The following is a 16,193-nucleotide window of genomic DNA, read 5'->3' as shown; positions in this document are numbered from 1 at the left end:
TGTGTACCCAAGGTGCAAAATTTTAAAGTTATAAAAGGATACGGTAGGAAGTATATTGATACTATAAGATATTGGATAGGTCAAAGACTCCCGTAAAAATGCAAATGAACTTTTTGGCCAACTCAATATATCCTATAGTTGGCTGTCTTTCTAACACTTATCATTTATAATAATTTGTGTATTTTAGCTGGGTTTCTATGTTGCTAACTGAAATGTAACCGAACGACAGTTTTGTCCCTTCCTTTCTCATTTTTATGCCTTGGATTTCTTCTTCTTTCGCCATTCTGGCTGGAACTTACAAAACCACATTGTGGACCACATGAGATAGTGACATCCTTGTCTTATTCGTGAAGTTGGAGGAAGGGAATTTTCCCACTGAAAATGATGTCAGCAGTGAGAATGTGATAGGTATCATTCATCAGGTTAGGGAAGTCCTCTTTTTCCCTAGTTTGTTAAGAGTTGTGTTATGAAGAGGTATTGAAGTTAATCAAGTGCTTTTTTGCATCTACTGAGATCATCATACTGTTTCTCTCCCAGACATCATAAAGATCTCCGAGCAGTTTAATGGCAGTCACACTTCTCACGGCTAACATGGTGTGTGGGTCAGTATCTTAGCTCTGTTTTTCCCTCATCCATCCATTTTAGTTCACCGTTACCTCTTTTTATTCTGATGTTTTCCTGTGAACCTTTAATTACATTTACACTTCTAATACATGACTTATCAGCTATAAACTAGTTTAATCTCTGGATATTAAAAGATGAGGAAATCAACATAATACACTGCCCTTCATTCTCTTACACTGCTCTTCAACATTTACTGAATCATTTCTATGCTGTTAATTTACAACATTTATCTTTTGCACTCTAATATAATTCCTGCAGTTATTTTAGTCCTAAAAATTAATTTAGTGTTGACTATGTGTCCTTTTTTCAGTTTTTCTAATAAATTCTTGCTGGCCTCAAGTTTGTTCTCTTTGAGATGGACTCAAAGAAAATTATAGCTTCTGAATTGTAATATAGTAAAATACACTATATATAAATACATACATATATATATGTATATATACGTTTTTGTTAAGTTGCTAAGTCATGTCCAACTCTTTTGTGATCCTGTGGACTACAGCCCGCCTGGCTCCTTTGTCCATGGGATGGCCCAGGTGGCTCAGTGGTAGAGTCTGCCTGAAATTCAGGAGATGCAGGTTCGATTCCTGGGTTGTGAAGATCTTTGGAGAAGGAAATATATTGCCTTCTGCCACCGATAATTTTTATATATATATATATATATATATATATATATCATCAATTTGTTAGTGTTCTTTCTTCAGGAATACCAAATTATTTCTGTTTGACCCCCTTTTTCTTCCATAATGCTCACTCAGTTTCTTGCCCTTCTGATTCTTTGTTTCCATTTTGCTTTGCTCGTTTCTCTCAGTCCTGTCCTCCATGCGTCTCGCTGTGTTCTCAGCAGTGTCCCTTTCCTTTGAACCCACGCAGACGTGCTTTCTGTAGTGGACTCTTTCTCTTCCTCTGCCCTTTTCCTCAGTTGAGTCTCATTTCATTTCCCTCTGTTGCTTCACTGGCTGCTCCTTGAGCTCTCGTGTCTTACCAATGGGTTCTTCTTTCATTGAGGCTATTACTTAATCAGCTTTTGGAATTTATAGCAATAATGTTTGATGATTATTTTCAGCTTCTCGGTAATATTTTGCTGGTGAGTTTTTTGTTTTCTTTAACTGGTTGTTTGTTCTTATCCCTTTCCTCCTTTTCCTATTGCAGTATATCTGTGTTGATCCTATACTAATTCTCTTTCTAAATTTATTACCAATTTTTAGCTGACACAGTTTTAAGTGTACCAACTGCATCTATGTTTGTATGGTAATAATAGGACTGTGTTGTGGGCTAACAGAAGTTTCCCTTAGTTTACAGTAAAATTTGTTAAGACATGGGTTTATATGTATCAATGAGTTAATTTTTATGATTGTAAACATTTATGTATTTTAAATTTACAGAAATATACAGGTATATTTCCCCATTATAAAAATTTTAATACAGGTAAATCCCACTCCGATCCCCGTGGGAACTGCCATTATCAGTCTGATGTATAGTCATTCAGATATTTTACTGCTTATACCAATGTCTACACAAATACAAATATGAAAATATCAAACAGTATATGTTTTGTCTATATTTTATATAAGTGTTAGGAAAAGCATTATGAGTATTGTATTATACCACATTTTTTTTAAGAAAAGCAGGTTATGTCTTCTATCCATGTATGTGCAGCTCTCCTTATTTTTCATTTACATTGCAATGTAGCTTATGTAACTACTCCCTACTGATTTAGGTTATTTAAAAATTGTGATTAGGACATTAAGGTTATTTCAAAATTGTCACTTTTAGAAAATATGCTATATCATATATGAATATGCACACAAGACACCTCAATGAAACACTAGCAACCTATTTCAACAAAATAAAAAGAGATTATATGCCATGGTCAAAGATAATTTATCCTAGGAATTCAAGGTTGGTTCAACATATAAAAATCAACCAGTGTAATTTATCTGAAAAAGGACAAAACACTTTTTCATTTCAATGGATACAGAGAAAGCATTTGGCAAACTTAATACTATTCCATGATGAAAATACTTAACAAAGTAGGAATAAAAGGAAACTTCCTCAGCCTGATAAAGAACATTTATAAAAACCCCACAGCTAACATCAAACTTAATGGTAAAATATTTAATGGTTTACTTTTAAGATCAGGAAGAGGAGAAGGATGTTCAGGAAATGCTCTTGCCTGTTCTATTCAACACTGTACTAAAAGTTCTCTCTCTGTCAACTAGGCAAGAGAAAGATTTTCAAAGGGCATTCAAATTGGAAAGGAAGAAGTAAAGTGATCTCTATCTGCAGATGTCAAGACTTCATATGTAGAAAAATACTAGGGAAGCCATTAAACTCTGATAGAACAGGTTCAGCAAGGTTACAAGATATGAGATCAATATACAAAAATTAACTGCATTTGTATTCATTAGGGTTAAACATTTCCAAATGAAATTAAGAAAAACATTTGACTTAATATTAAAAACAAACACAGGAATACATTTAATAAAAGATATACAAGATATCTACATCAAAGACTACAGAAACCTTGTTGAAAGATATTAAAGAAAATATAAATAAATGGAATGATGCTACATGTCCATGGTGGAAATACCTAGAAATTGATTTACAGATTAAACAAAATCCTTACTAAAATTCCAGCTTTTTTCCCCCCCAAAATGATAAGGTGATTCTCAAATTCATATGCAAATGCAAGGGATCCAGACTAGCTGAAACAATATTTAAAAAGAATAAAGTTGGAGGACTGACAATTCTTGCTTTCAAAGTTCTAGTCAGTTCCTAGAATCAGGACAATGTGGTACTAGCATAAGGACAGATATTTCTATTAATGAAATACAGTTGAGACTCTAGAAATAAGTCCCTTATTGATTTCTTAAAACAAAAATGCCAAGAATATTCAATGGAGAAAGAACATTATTTTCAACAGTGTTGGGATGACTGTATATTTACATACAAAGGAATGCAGAGGGACTTTTACCTCAAACTGTAATAAAAACCTAACTAAAACTGGTCATAGACCTAAATCTTAGAGCTAAAAATATAAAATTCCTAGAAGAAAACACTGAAAGAAATCTTTGTATCCTTGGATTAGGCACTAGTTTTTCAGATAGCAAAAGTGAAACTGTACAAGAGCCTGTATTCTTGTCTTTTGAAATACAATGCTGGCTCAAGAGTTAATGACTGGGAAATGTGAAGATGCGAAAATGAAGAACGGCTGTTGGGCTAGGGAACTGGTAACAATTCCGACTATAATTCTGCCGCATATCAGAATCACTGAACTCCCACTTCCCTGAATGACATTGATAAAGGCTTGACACACATTCCTAAGTTGTCTGGGAAACACACCCCTCCAGATGAAAACTGCTTATCAACAAGAACACAGACTCTAGACTGGTTGAAACCAGAAAATTGATGATGCTTGAAACTTCACCCTGATGGCAACCAATCCAAGAATTGTCCACAAGCTGATCATGCCCTCTTCCTTGAACACTGAAAAACTTCTCACCATCCCCTCCAGGGTGGGTCACACAGTCTTGAGGACAGTAGCCCACACTGTGGCCCCCTTTGCCTGGCAAAGCAATAAAATCCACTCTTTTCTACTTTATCCAAAACTCTGGGTCTGCATTTCTATTTAGCACCGGTGAACAGAGGCTGAGTTTTGGCAACTCACAAGCAACAGGAGGAAAAAAAGAAAATGGATCATATTAAAATTTTAAACTTTGTGCTTCAAAGGATACCATCAAGAAAGTGAAACGGCAAACCCATACACTGGGAGAAAATATTTGCAAATCATTTTGATAAAAGAACTATGTCCAGAGTATATAAAGAAACCTTACAACTCAATAATAAAGTGGCAAATAATCCAATTTAAAAATGGGCAAAGGATTTTAATAGACATTTTTCCAAAGAAGATGCATGAAACGCCAAAAGGCACATGAGAAGAGTCTCAGCATCATTAGTAATTAAAGAAATATAAATCAAAACAACAATGTGATACACTTCATACTTACTAGGATGCCTATAATAAAAATGATAAACAATAACAAGTGCTGGAGAGGATGTGGAGAATTTGAACCCCTCACTTACTGCTAGTAGGAATGTAAAATGGTACAGGAATACTGGAGAAGAGTTTGATAGCGCCTCAAAACAGGAAAAATAAAATTACCAAAAAACCTACCAATTCTACTCCTATGTATTATATATCCAAGAAGAATGAAAAATATGTCCATATAAAAACTTATACACAAATGTTTATATCAGCATTATTCATTATAACCAAAAAAGCAGAAAAAACTCAAATGTCCACCAAGTAATGAATGTATTTTTACATGCACATTTAAAAAATATGAAATCCATTTTTACAGTGGGTATGATTTAGCAAAAAAGTATGAAACACTGATAGATGATACAATATGGAAGAAACTTGAAAATGCTATACTAAATTACTAAGGCCAGTCACAAAGATCACATATCGTATGATGCCATTTATAGGAAATGTCCAGAACAGACAAATAGACACAAAAGTAGCTGCCTAGGGCTGGGGTAGGAGGAGGGAGATGGGGAATGACTGCTAACGGGTGTGGGGTTTCTTTCTGGGATGACTGTGGTCATGGCTGAAGAGCGCTGTATATTTACTAAAGCCCTTTGAATTGTACACCTTAAATGGATGAATTTTATGGTATGTGAATTAAACTTCTGCAAAAGTGCTAAAAAATCATAAATTGCAATGAACAGCTTTGCATGTCTATCTATGCATATATACAATGTCACACACGTCAGCTGTGAGAATTGCTGGGTCAAACATACCTGCAGTTCAGTTCAGCTCAGTCACTCAGTTGTATCCGACTCTTTGCGACCCCATGGACAGCAGCATGCCAGGCTTCCCTGTCCATCACCAACTCCTGGAGTTTACTCAAATTCACGTCTATTGAGTCGGTGATGCCATCCAACCATCTCATCCTCTGTCATCCCTTCTCCTCCTGCTCTGAATCTTTCCCAGCATCAGGGTCTTTTCAAATGAGTCAGCTCTTTGCATCACGTGGCCAAAGTACTGGAGTTTCAGCTTCATCATCAGTCCTTCCAGTGAATATTCAGGACTGATTTCCTTTAGGATAGACTGTTTGGATCTCCTTGCAGTCCAAGGGACTCTCAACACCACAGTCTTCTCCAACACCACAGTTCAAAGGCATCAATTCTTCGCTGCTCAGCTTTCTTTATGGTCCAACTCTCACATCCATACATGACTACTGGAAAAACCATAGCTTTGACTAGATGGACGTTTGTTGGCAAAGTGATGTCTCTGCTTTTTAATAAGCTGTCTAGGTTGGTCATAACTTTTCTTTGAAGGAGCAAGCGTCTTTTGATTTCACGGCTGCAATCACCATCTGCAGTGATTTGGGAGCCCCCCAAAATAGTCTCTCACTGTTTCCACTGTTTCCCCATCTATTTGCCATGAAGTGATGGGACCGAATGTCATGATCTTAGTTTTCTGAAAGTTGAGTTTTAAGCCAACTTTTTCACTCTCCTCTCTCACTTTCATCAAGAGGCTTTTTAGTTTCTCTTCACTTTCTGCCATAAGGGTGGTGTCATTTGCATATCTGAGGTTATTGATGTTTCTCCCGGCAATCTTGATTCCAGCTGGTGCTTCTTCCAGCCCAGCATTTCTCATGATGTACTCTGCATAGAAGTTAAATAAGCAGGGTGACAATATGCAGCCTTGACGTACTCCTTTTCCTATTTGGAAGCAGTCTGTTGTTCCATGTCCAGTTCTAACTGCTGCTTCCTGACCTGCATACAGGTTTCTCAAGAGGCAGGTCAGGTGGTCTGGTATTCTCATCTCTTTCAGAATTTTCCACAGTTTATTGTGATCCACACAGTCAAAGGCTTTGGTATAGTCAATAAAGCAGAAAGAGATGTTTTTCTGGAACTCTCTTGCTTTTTCCATGATCCAGCGGATGTTGGCAATTTGATCTCTGGTTCCCCTGCCTTTTTTAAAATCAGCTTGAACATCAGGAAGTTCACGGTTCACGTGTTGCTGAAGCCTGTCTTGGAGAATTTTGAGCATGACTTTGCTAGCATGTGAGATGAGTGCAATTGTGCAGTAGTCTGAGCATTCTTTGGCATTGCCTTTCTTTGGGATTGGAATGAAAACTGACTTTTTCCAGTCCTGTGGCCACTGCTGAGTTTTCCAAATTTGCTGGCATATTGAGTGCAGCACTTCCACAGCATCATCTTTTAGGATATGAAATAGCTTAACTGGAATTTCATCACCTCCACTAGCTTCGTTCGTAGTGATGCCTCTCAAGGCTCACTTGACTTCACATTCCAGGATGTCTGGCTCTAGGTGAGTGATCACGCCATCGTGATTATCTTGGTCATGAAGATCTCTTTTGTATAGTTCTTCTGTGTATTCTTGCCACCTCTTCTTAATATCTTCTGCTTCTGTTAGGTCCATACTATTTCTGTCCTTTATTGTGCCTATCTTTGCATGAAAAGTTCCCTTGCTATCTCTAATTTTTTGAAGAGATCTCTAGTTTTTCCCATTATATTGTTTTCCTTTACTTCTTTGCATTGATCACTGAGGAAGGTTTTCTTCTCTCGCCTTGCTATTCTTTGGAACTCTGCATTCAAATGGGTATATCTTTCCTTTTCTCCTTTGCCTTTCACTGCTCTTTTCTCAGCTATCTGTAAGTCCTCCTCAGACAACCATTTTGCCTTTTTGCATTTGTTTTTCTTGGGGATGGTCTTCATCACAGCCTCCTGCACAATGTCACAAACCTCCGTCCATAGTTCTTCAGGCAGTCTGTCTATCAGATCTAGTCCCTTGAATCTATTTGTCACTTCCACTGTATAATCATAAGGGATTTGATTTAGGTCATACCTAATGGTCTAGTGGTTTTCCCTACTTTCTTCAATTTAAGTCTGAATTTGGCAATAAGGAGTTCATGATCTGAGCCACAGTCAGCTCCCGGTCTTGTTTTTGCTGACTGTATAGAGCTTCTCCATCTTTGGCTGCAAAGAATGTAATCAATCTGATTTTGGTATTGACCATCTGGTGATGTCCATGTGTAGAGTCTTCTCTTGTGTTGTTGGAAGAGGGTGTTTGCTATGACCCGTGTGTTTTCTTGGCAAAACTCTATTAGCCTTTGCTCTGCTTCATTCTGTACTCCAAGGCCAAATCTGCCTGTTACTCCAGGTGTGTCTTGACTTCCTACTTTGGCATTCCAGTCCCCTATAATGAAAAGGACATCTTTTGGGGGTGTTATTTCTAGAAGGTCTTGTAGGTCTTCATTGAACCACTGAACTGTTCAACTGTTCAGCATACATGCAAATTGAGTTTCCATTCAACATACATGCAAATTGAGTATTTCTTAAGTAAAACTTACTGCTTTGTGCTAAGTCCTAGGACTGTTTCCAAGAAGTCAGCTTTAGAGAAAGAAGCTTGTTTTCTAATTGCACTTTAGAGTGAAGATGACATCATTACCACTGTGGGAAAGTATAAATATTGACAGTTTTAGCCTAAAACTAAAAACAACCAAACCTAGAATGTCTTGACTCACCTGCATTCTATTCAACACAGAGGTCAATAATAAATCTGTCTACTGAAAAAATATACATGCAGTTTAAATGTTAAATGTACATTAAATTGCTCTCCATAATGGCTTAATATAGAAGTAAGCCAATTCTATAGGAGAATACATGTTGGTCCACATGTTTAGATAATTGATATTATCAATCCTCTTGATATTTGCTGGTCTAAGATGTGAAAAAGTAGATATTATAGATGTAATTTGCATTTCTCTCATTATCAGTGTGGCTCTGCATGTTAGCATATACTTATTGGTCATTTGTGTTTTCTCTTCAGTTAAGTACCGTATTCACAAGTGGTGTCCATTCTCCTACCGGCTTGTTTTTATTTGATAAGCAAGAGCCATTAAATATATTTTATATCTATTAATGTGTATTTAATATATTTTGGACTGAAACTCAAACTAGACTTGCATTCATTTTTTTCTGTCATTTGTCATTTCTTTATGTATGTTGCTTTTTATTCCAAGGTTTTAATATGATAGTCATAGTTTTAATAATTGAGATCTCCTTTTTGTTTTCTGATTGCTTCTTCTCATGGCACTCTGTACTGGTTTTTTGAGTAAAATCACTTCTGAAACATTTCTAAGAATAGTTATGAGAGATCTGGAACTTCTATTATTTGAGTCATCTTATTTTTCACATTTCAGTTATCTTGGTCTCTCCCATTTGTTGCAGACTCTTCTGAGAAGGATGCCGTAGATGAGTTGCCTCTACATACAGTAACCTCCTTATCTGCAGTGTAACTTTCTGTAGTTTTAGCTACCTGCAGTTAATTGTAGTCTAACAATATTAAATAGAAGATTCCAGAAATAACAATAAGTTTAAAATTGCATGCCATTTGACTAACGTGATGAAATCTCACACAGTCCCACTCCGTCCTGCCCAGAACGTGAATTATCCCTTTGTTAACCATAACCTGCCTACTAGTCACTTAGTAGCCATCTCTTATCAGACTGACTGTTGCAGTTTCACAACAGTCAAGTGATCTTTATTTTACTTTATAATGGCCCCAAGGCACCAGAGTAGTGATGGTGGCAATTTGCACATGCCAAAGAGAAGCTGTAAAGTTCTTCCTTAAGTGAAAAGGTGAAAGTTCTAGACTTAACAAAGAAAGGGGGAAAAAAAATCATATGCTTAGGTTGCTAAGATCTATGGTAAGAATGAATCTTCCATTGATAAAACTGTGCACAAGGTAAAAAGAAATTTGCTCTCACATCTCAAACTGCAAAAGTTCATGCCCACAGTGCATGCTAAGTGCTTAATTAAGATGGAAAAGGCATTAAATTTGTACAGTAAGATATTTTGAGAGAGAAATACCACGTTTACATAGTTCGTATTACAGGATAGTACTGTAATCATTCTATTTTATTATTAGTCATTACTAATCTCTTACTGTGCCTAATTTATATATTAGACTTCATCTCAGGTTGTGTATTTGTAGGGAAAAAAGCATAGTATTGGGATAACCAAAAAATTCATTTGGGTTTTTCCATAAGACGTTATGTAGAAACCTGAAGGAACCTTTTGGCCAACCCAATATATATAGTGCCCCATACCATTTATGCTTTCAGTCGTCCACTGGGGGTGTTGAAAGATACCCCCCAGGGATAAGGGAGTCTACTGTACATGGATGGTGTTTGCTGCTTATCAGGACTGGCTTTCAGTTAGGGGCCAGGGAATGATATCATGTGTTGGCAACCAAAATACCAGAAGGCAGAGAAGTTTGCTAGAGGTGCTGTGTCATGGGGCTGGCCACCAAATATTGTCAGGTCTCTCTCTGGAATCATGGTAGGAATGCCTTTCCTTGACCTCTTAAAATTATGTGACCATGTAACTTATTTTGACCCTTAAAATGTGAATGACAGTGGTGTGTATGAGTATTAGGACCTGCTCCGCCGTGTTCCCTTTTTCCTCCAAGGTAACTGTGGCAGTGTGTGTTTTGCTTGTTTGCTTATTTACTACATCTAAACCAAATCTATTTATTCTCATTCAAACAACATATGAACATCCACTTGATATGAGCTTACTCTCCCTAGACCTTTTAATAAGTTCCTGCTCATTCATTTTAAGGTGATCATGAGAAGCCAAGAAGATAAACACCTGTGTTCAACCAGCCATCCCAGATGGAAAGTTTAGTGGAGTCCTTGAGTCTTGATAGAAAATATTTTGGCATTGTTACTAAAGATCCAGTCTTGGATGCCTACAAATAAATGTTTTGTGCTTAGGAAGACTTCACAGATGTTGACACAGTTCGGTATGAGTTGTCTACTTCTTGTGCCCTGATCCTCCCTGATTCCCAGGCAGGCAGGATGACTTCCTGAACCAGGTGGGAGTATGGTCCTCCAGTTGATGCCCTCCAACCACCTCTCACTTAAGGGCAGCAGCACCAACTTGCAGGCACAGCCCCTCCACTTTCCAGTCCTTTCAGCGTGCTGTTGTTGTATAGATGCTAAGTTGAGTCTGACTCTTTGCAACCCCATAGACTGTAGACAACCAGGCTCCTCTGTCCATGAGATTTCCCAGGCAAGAATACTGGAGTGGGTTGCCATTTCTTTCCCCAGGAGATCTTCCCAATGCAGGGATCGAACCCACATCTCCTGCATCCTTTACCGCTTAGCCTCATAGCATGAGGCAAGGTTTTTTGATTAAAAACAATTTTTGCTTCAGGAATGCAAAAAAAAAAAAAAAAAAAAAAAAACCTTTGAGGATCACAGCAATGGATTTTATATCACAAATCTCTCTTAGAGAAAAGTATTCCTTCTTGGGAAGTTTGAAGACTCATTGGATTCCAGGCATAGAAGACAGTGAAGTATCAAAAATGAACACAAAATTGTTCAGGGTTGGTGGTGATTAAAACCTTTTTTGGAGAAATTCCCATTTAAATCATTGAACTGACCTGGTAACAAGATCTCTGAAAATTGCTGCTGTTACATGGACTTTTCCTATTTTGTGCCTAACAAATCTTGGTGTTAGCATCACCAGCAGAACCAAAGGCAACAGACATATTTGCTAAGGTCCCAACCAGTTAACTTTCTACATTCCACAGCAAGGGGCATCTGCACTGGATGTGTGCTCATCGGCCTATTTCTAAGCTTAGATTTGGCACATGTAGTAGCCCTGAAAAGGCACCTGCTTCCTCTCCTTTCTCAAGTACCCTGGTGGACAGAGGCTGACGGGGAGTGAAGAGCTCAGGGCAGACACACAGCGCAGTTGTGTCTGAATAAAGGTAATCCCTGAATAATGGGGCAGGGCATTGCTGTCCTTGGGCTCTGCTAACCTTTCCTTCTAAGATGAGCTTCTCTGCTCATGACATGGAATGATGAAATAATGAAAGAGAAAATCCCTGAAGTGAAAAGCGGGGCCTCTGTCCACAAACCAAGGACACCATCTCTCATGCACTGTCCCCGACAGAGCCCAAAGCCCAGCCCAAGGTTGGCATGAAGAGTGGCCAGCCAGGGAAAGAGACCCAGCACCAAGCCCCAAAGCACCTTGCCATCCCTCATGCCAGATGTCTCCCCTCTGCAGATGCCAGTTATCACTCTGTGGATGGCGTGAAACGGAGGGGGGCAGTTTACCCCAGGAATTCACAGGATAGAGTCACACTTTAGGGAAGACACAAGACTACCTTTAATTTTCCATTCTAGCCTCTGCCATTAAGCAGGAGAAATCCAGTTAGAGGGACACACTTTAGTGTCATGAGGAAGCCATGGATAAAAGTTAATATTGTTGCCATTATTCTAGGAGAACATGTAATTTTTGCCATCAGGACAAGTAGTCAGGAGGAAGTTCAAACTGATGTTGACCTTAAAATGATGTTGATCTTCAACCTGCCTCAAATTTTCTGAATAATTCATATCACAAGGCTATAAGCACATTTCCCTGCAAAATACCTTTTGTCTGAGCTTTACATGTAGTTTATTTAGATCATATTTTCCCCTTGTTACAGGCTTCAGCAGCATTAACTTTCTTTGGAAGAAAACCATTGAGTTGATAAGGTGCCATGATGGAACACAGGTAATACCCTGGCTACACTGACTGGGACACTTCCAAACGATTGTATCAAACATGTACAAAAAGAAAAAAAAAAATCAAAGGTTTTTTTTTTTTCTTTTGGGAGGGGTAATAATCTTTAAAAATGCATGGGGAGGCCTTTGTGTAAGTTTTTAGTTTTTGCTGTTTACAAAAGTTGTTTGTCAGAGTATTACTGTCTTTATGTTTATTCTTAATGGTTTCTCTGGTTCCAGTCGAAAATGATTTGGGAAGCCCAGGAGTCTGGCTAATATCCTGGCTCAGTTCTCAGAATGTGAGGTCAGTGCAGGTGGGCTGAACAAGGCCATGGCCTTTATCTCCAGCACGAAGACCAGGAGGGTCTTGTCAAGTGTCCTTTGCCTTTTGGAAAGCCCAGCCATGTAATGCGGAAACTTCCATTCTCTGGCAAATCTTAGTGTTTTCTGCCAAAGTGCCAGGTGAGGCTGAGGAGAGTGAAGACGTGTCCCCGGCATACTGACATATGTTTCTGTATGGCCCCTGATCTGATGAATCTTTATCTTTTATAGACTTAGAATTGGTTTTATTCTGTAGCTTTTCCTTTAGGTCATCAGTCTTACACATCAATTACACATAAGCGATATGTGTTTATCCACGGCTTCATACATGACTCCCTCCCACTGACTCTACTTAGCAAACATTCAGGCACATAAGCGAGGTAAGAGCCCCACACCAGGCATATCACCACTAGCTCTGCTCGGAATAGCCAGAATCTTACATGAGAAACACCTGGGAACGGCCTTTGCCATCACACATGTGGACACTTTGGTACAAAGATTATTCCTGACTGAGAAAAAGAAAGACATGGTAATTGGTTTACATGCATATTGAAGGAACTGATACTATAGTTCACAGTCAGTACAAGGAAGTGGCTCTGTCGCCATCACAGAGTGGTAGATTCCCCATGGAACCTCCACGCCCCACATCTAGACACTGGAGCTCAGAACTTGGCATGAGGTACAGGTTCTAAAGGTAATTACTGAACAAACATTGACATGTGGATCTATCCATATTCAATAGGGATAGATCACATCACTCTCCTTTTCAAGAACTGATAGTTTGAGAAGGTTCTCTTCAAGGACACAGTGCAAAGGGATTCGGAGCCCATGGGGCATCATGGCCAGCTCTTGGTGGGGACTTGAGTCCAGAGATGACCTGGACTGGGTGTCCATGGACGTCAGACACCTTTCAAGTGTCAAGGAGCAGCATGCAATAATGTGAAAACGACAATTTAATGAATGAAATGAAAGCATCCTATCAAGAACTTTCAAGTTTCTAAATTAAAAAAAGCTCAGCTGTTTCAACTCAATCCAAGGCTTGTGCATTCTGAAGCCCATCCATCAGAAAAGTAATATGATAGCCAATTCAAGTGGATTCCCCTAGAGCCAAGTGGCCCAAGACCGCATCTGTTCAAAGTAGGAAGGCAAGGGGTCAGAGAGCAAACACTCAGCTCAGGATACTGCGTTGGGACCTCTCCAGGACACCTGAGGGGGGCATCCTGGGGGCGTGGACACCCTCCCTGTGTAGGTCTGTTCGGGGTCCTTAGCTCAAGTATGTGGGTTAAGGACCCAGAAGAGTTCAGGCAAGGGTCAGGACTTCATATAATTGGGCAAAAATCCTGCATTTGATTCCGCTTTATCTTTTGGGTATGGTATTTTCTTTGATATTCACCCTCAGGGTGATAAGGCATTCCTCCTCGCTCCTGTCTTTAGAGTTGGGCAGAGATGAAAGTTACCTTCGTATCTAAACTGACAGGATTCTGCTTTCATCCAGCTGCCCTTGGAGTCACCTAGATGTTACACGATGCGAGGGCTTTATGCCATGTCTAAGCTGGGTTTTTCCTGCAGCCTGAAATGTCCTTCCCAGACCTCCACTGTCATTTAATTCCTACTTATCCTTTAGGTTGTGGGGGCCACCCTCATCTGTCTGCAGGGCTGGGCGAGGAGCCCCACCAGGACTTAGGGCCCCATGGTACCCCTAGAGCCGAGTGGAGCCCCCTCCACCTCACATGTGGGCTCAAGCTGTTTGCCCGAGGGTCCCCTCCCTTGACTGTGACCAACTCAGTGACAGTTTTATTTTTGCAACTCAAGCTTAAAATGCAGCAGTGCTGCACAAGCGTTCATAGGGTGAGTGGGCTCACAGGTGGCCGTGTGCATTATCTCTTGAACGTGCATTCCAGAATGTCAGAACTGGATTAGAGGTTTGTGTCTGATGAAACTTGAATTAGCGACTCATCCATGTGTGAGCAAGCATTCTACACACATCTTTAATAAACAGAATCTACACTGACATGAGCTGATGCTCACAGACCCCAGTCCCTAGGATTTGTTAAAGACAGTTTTAGACTTCAAAACAAAGGTGTAACATCTAGCAAGCATTCAGGACAGAACTTTTAGAGGTGAGTGAAGCTAACTGAGCTTATCTTTCTCTGAAGGTTTGCTAAGACTCCAGTGAAGGAGCACTAAGTGGCATGTCAGGGTGGGGACCGCTCTCCTCCAGAGGCTTCCAGTCCACCTGCCCTGTGTGTGTGCAGGGCGCCAGGCACAGGCTGGGGTGGAGAATGCGGGGAGCAGAGAAGGACGCTGCCGTCATAGGAGGAATGGATGTGCTCGAGCCAGGACCAAAGGCCAACAAGTGCGTTAGAGCCTGTGGGGAAAGACAGTGCTTCTGTCCTGATCTAAGCGCTCTTGAGGTTGGCAGCTCTGTGGTGCACAGTGGTCGTTTATAAAGGACTATGGTGGAACCTTCCTTAGGGCTCTGAGAACTGCCTGGGGGCAGAAGTGGGCACGGCTATGCTCGACTGCCTTCCAAGAATGGAGCAATCGCACAGTTCAGCTTACTGGAGCTCAGCACAACATTCAGTGTATAAACATAAAGGGTTCTAACGCTGACTTAAAAAAAAAAGTCAGTAGCAAACACTTGCCAGGAGCTGAGGTCTGCCTTGCTGCTCAGGTGAAGCAGGAGGCAAGGTCAGTCTCATGGCAAACTGGAGCTGGAGTCCAAACAGGGACAGTGGCATCAGATGAAACAGAGAGCAGATGTCCCCAAAGGTGCAGAGCACTGCTGTCCGACTGAACTTTCTGCAAGGAAGGAGCACTTCCGGCTGTGACAGTCAATGTCGGAGCCCCCGTCACACGTGGCAACAGGGCACTGAAATGTGGCTCACGGGACTGAGGACTGAAGTTTTATGTTGGTTTCATTTAAACTAATTATATTGAAAATCTGAATGGACATCGGTGGCCTATGGCGACTGCAATGGATGGTGCCGCTTTGGGGGGCGCCTCCCCCACACCGACTCGTTCCAGCGGCAGCTTCTTTGGCTTTCGTCAGGAGGGCAGGAGGCAGAGGTTCCCTCCAGAGGCCTGTTCCACAGCCTGGGCACCCATCTTCCAAGTCCAGAAACCAGTCCTTACTGAGCCGGAAGTGTAATTCTCACTTGTGTGTGGCTCTGGTTTGGCAGTCAGGATTCTGCAGAGTGTCTGTGTAAGTAGGAGCCCTTTCTGTGAGGTGTCTAGAAACAGCCTTTGCTCCAGACCAGGGCTCCTGTCCCAATAGAGAAAGGGGGCCGTGCACGGATTCTCCTCTCTGCTCGCTCTGTGGGACGGGGAACAACTGTGATCCTGTCCCTGTACCAGGGGAATGCACCTGAAACGCCTCCATCCAAAGCAGCTCTGGGAATTAGAAGCTTCTCAGCTCAGCTCCACTCAGCGAGTTATCCTGGTGCCGTAATCCTTGGCGGTGTCAGGGGAAGGGACACTCACTCGCCCTCCGGGTGACTTGCCCTCCTCGTGCTCCTCTCGCTGAGTGGGTGTCAGCTACTTCTCTGGACATTGTAAGATGGCAGCCACCAGGCAGGCGATCAGAAACTCTCCCACCTCTGGGCAAGGCAGCCCCCACACACAGGCTGTGAAGACGGTTCCAGTGGAAAGACTGTG

The 16,193-nt window shown here is 40.7% G+C and overlaps 1 protein-coding gene across 1 annotated transcript in view; it reads right to left on the bottom strand.

Moving 5' to 3' along the window:
* The window catches only part of ADAMTS17 (ADAM metallopeptidase with thrombospondin type 1 motif 17), a 393,371-nt gene that overhangs the window by 86,420 nt on the left and 290,758 nt on the right, over positions 1–16,193 (bottom strand). Inside the window, exon 17 of the mRNA XM_052659846.1 lies at positions 12,977–13,045. Coding sequence (XP_052515806.1) covers positions 12,977–13,045 — 69 coding nt within the window. The remainder of the gene's footprint in view (positions 1–12,976; positions 13,046–16,193) is intronic.

The sequence above is a fragment of the Budorcas taxicolor genome, chromosome 21 (assembly GCF_023091745.1).
Source record: "Budorcas taxicolor isolate Tak-1 chromosome 21, Takin1.1, whole genome shotgun sequence".
Lineage (NCBI taxonomy): Eukaryota > Metazoa > Chordata > Mammalia > Artiodactyla > Bovidae > Budorcas > Budorcas taxicolor.
The sequence above is the reverse complement of the archived record's forward strand: the minus strand, read 5'-3'. Positions and strand labels throughout refer to the sequence as shown.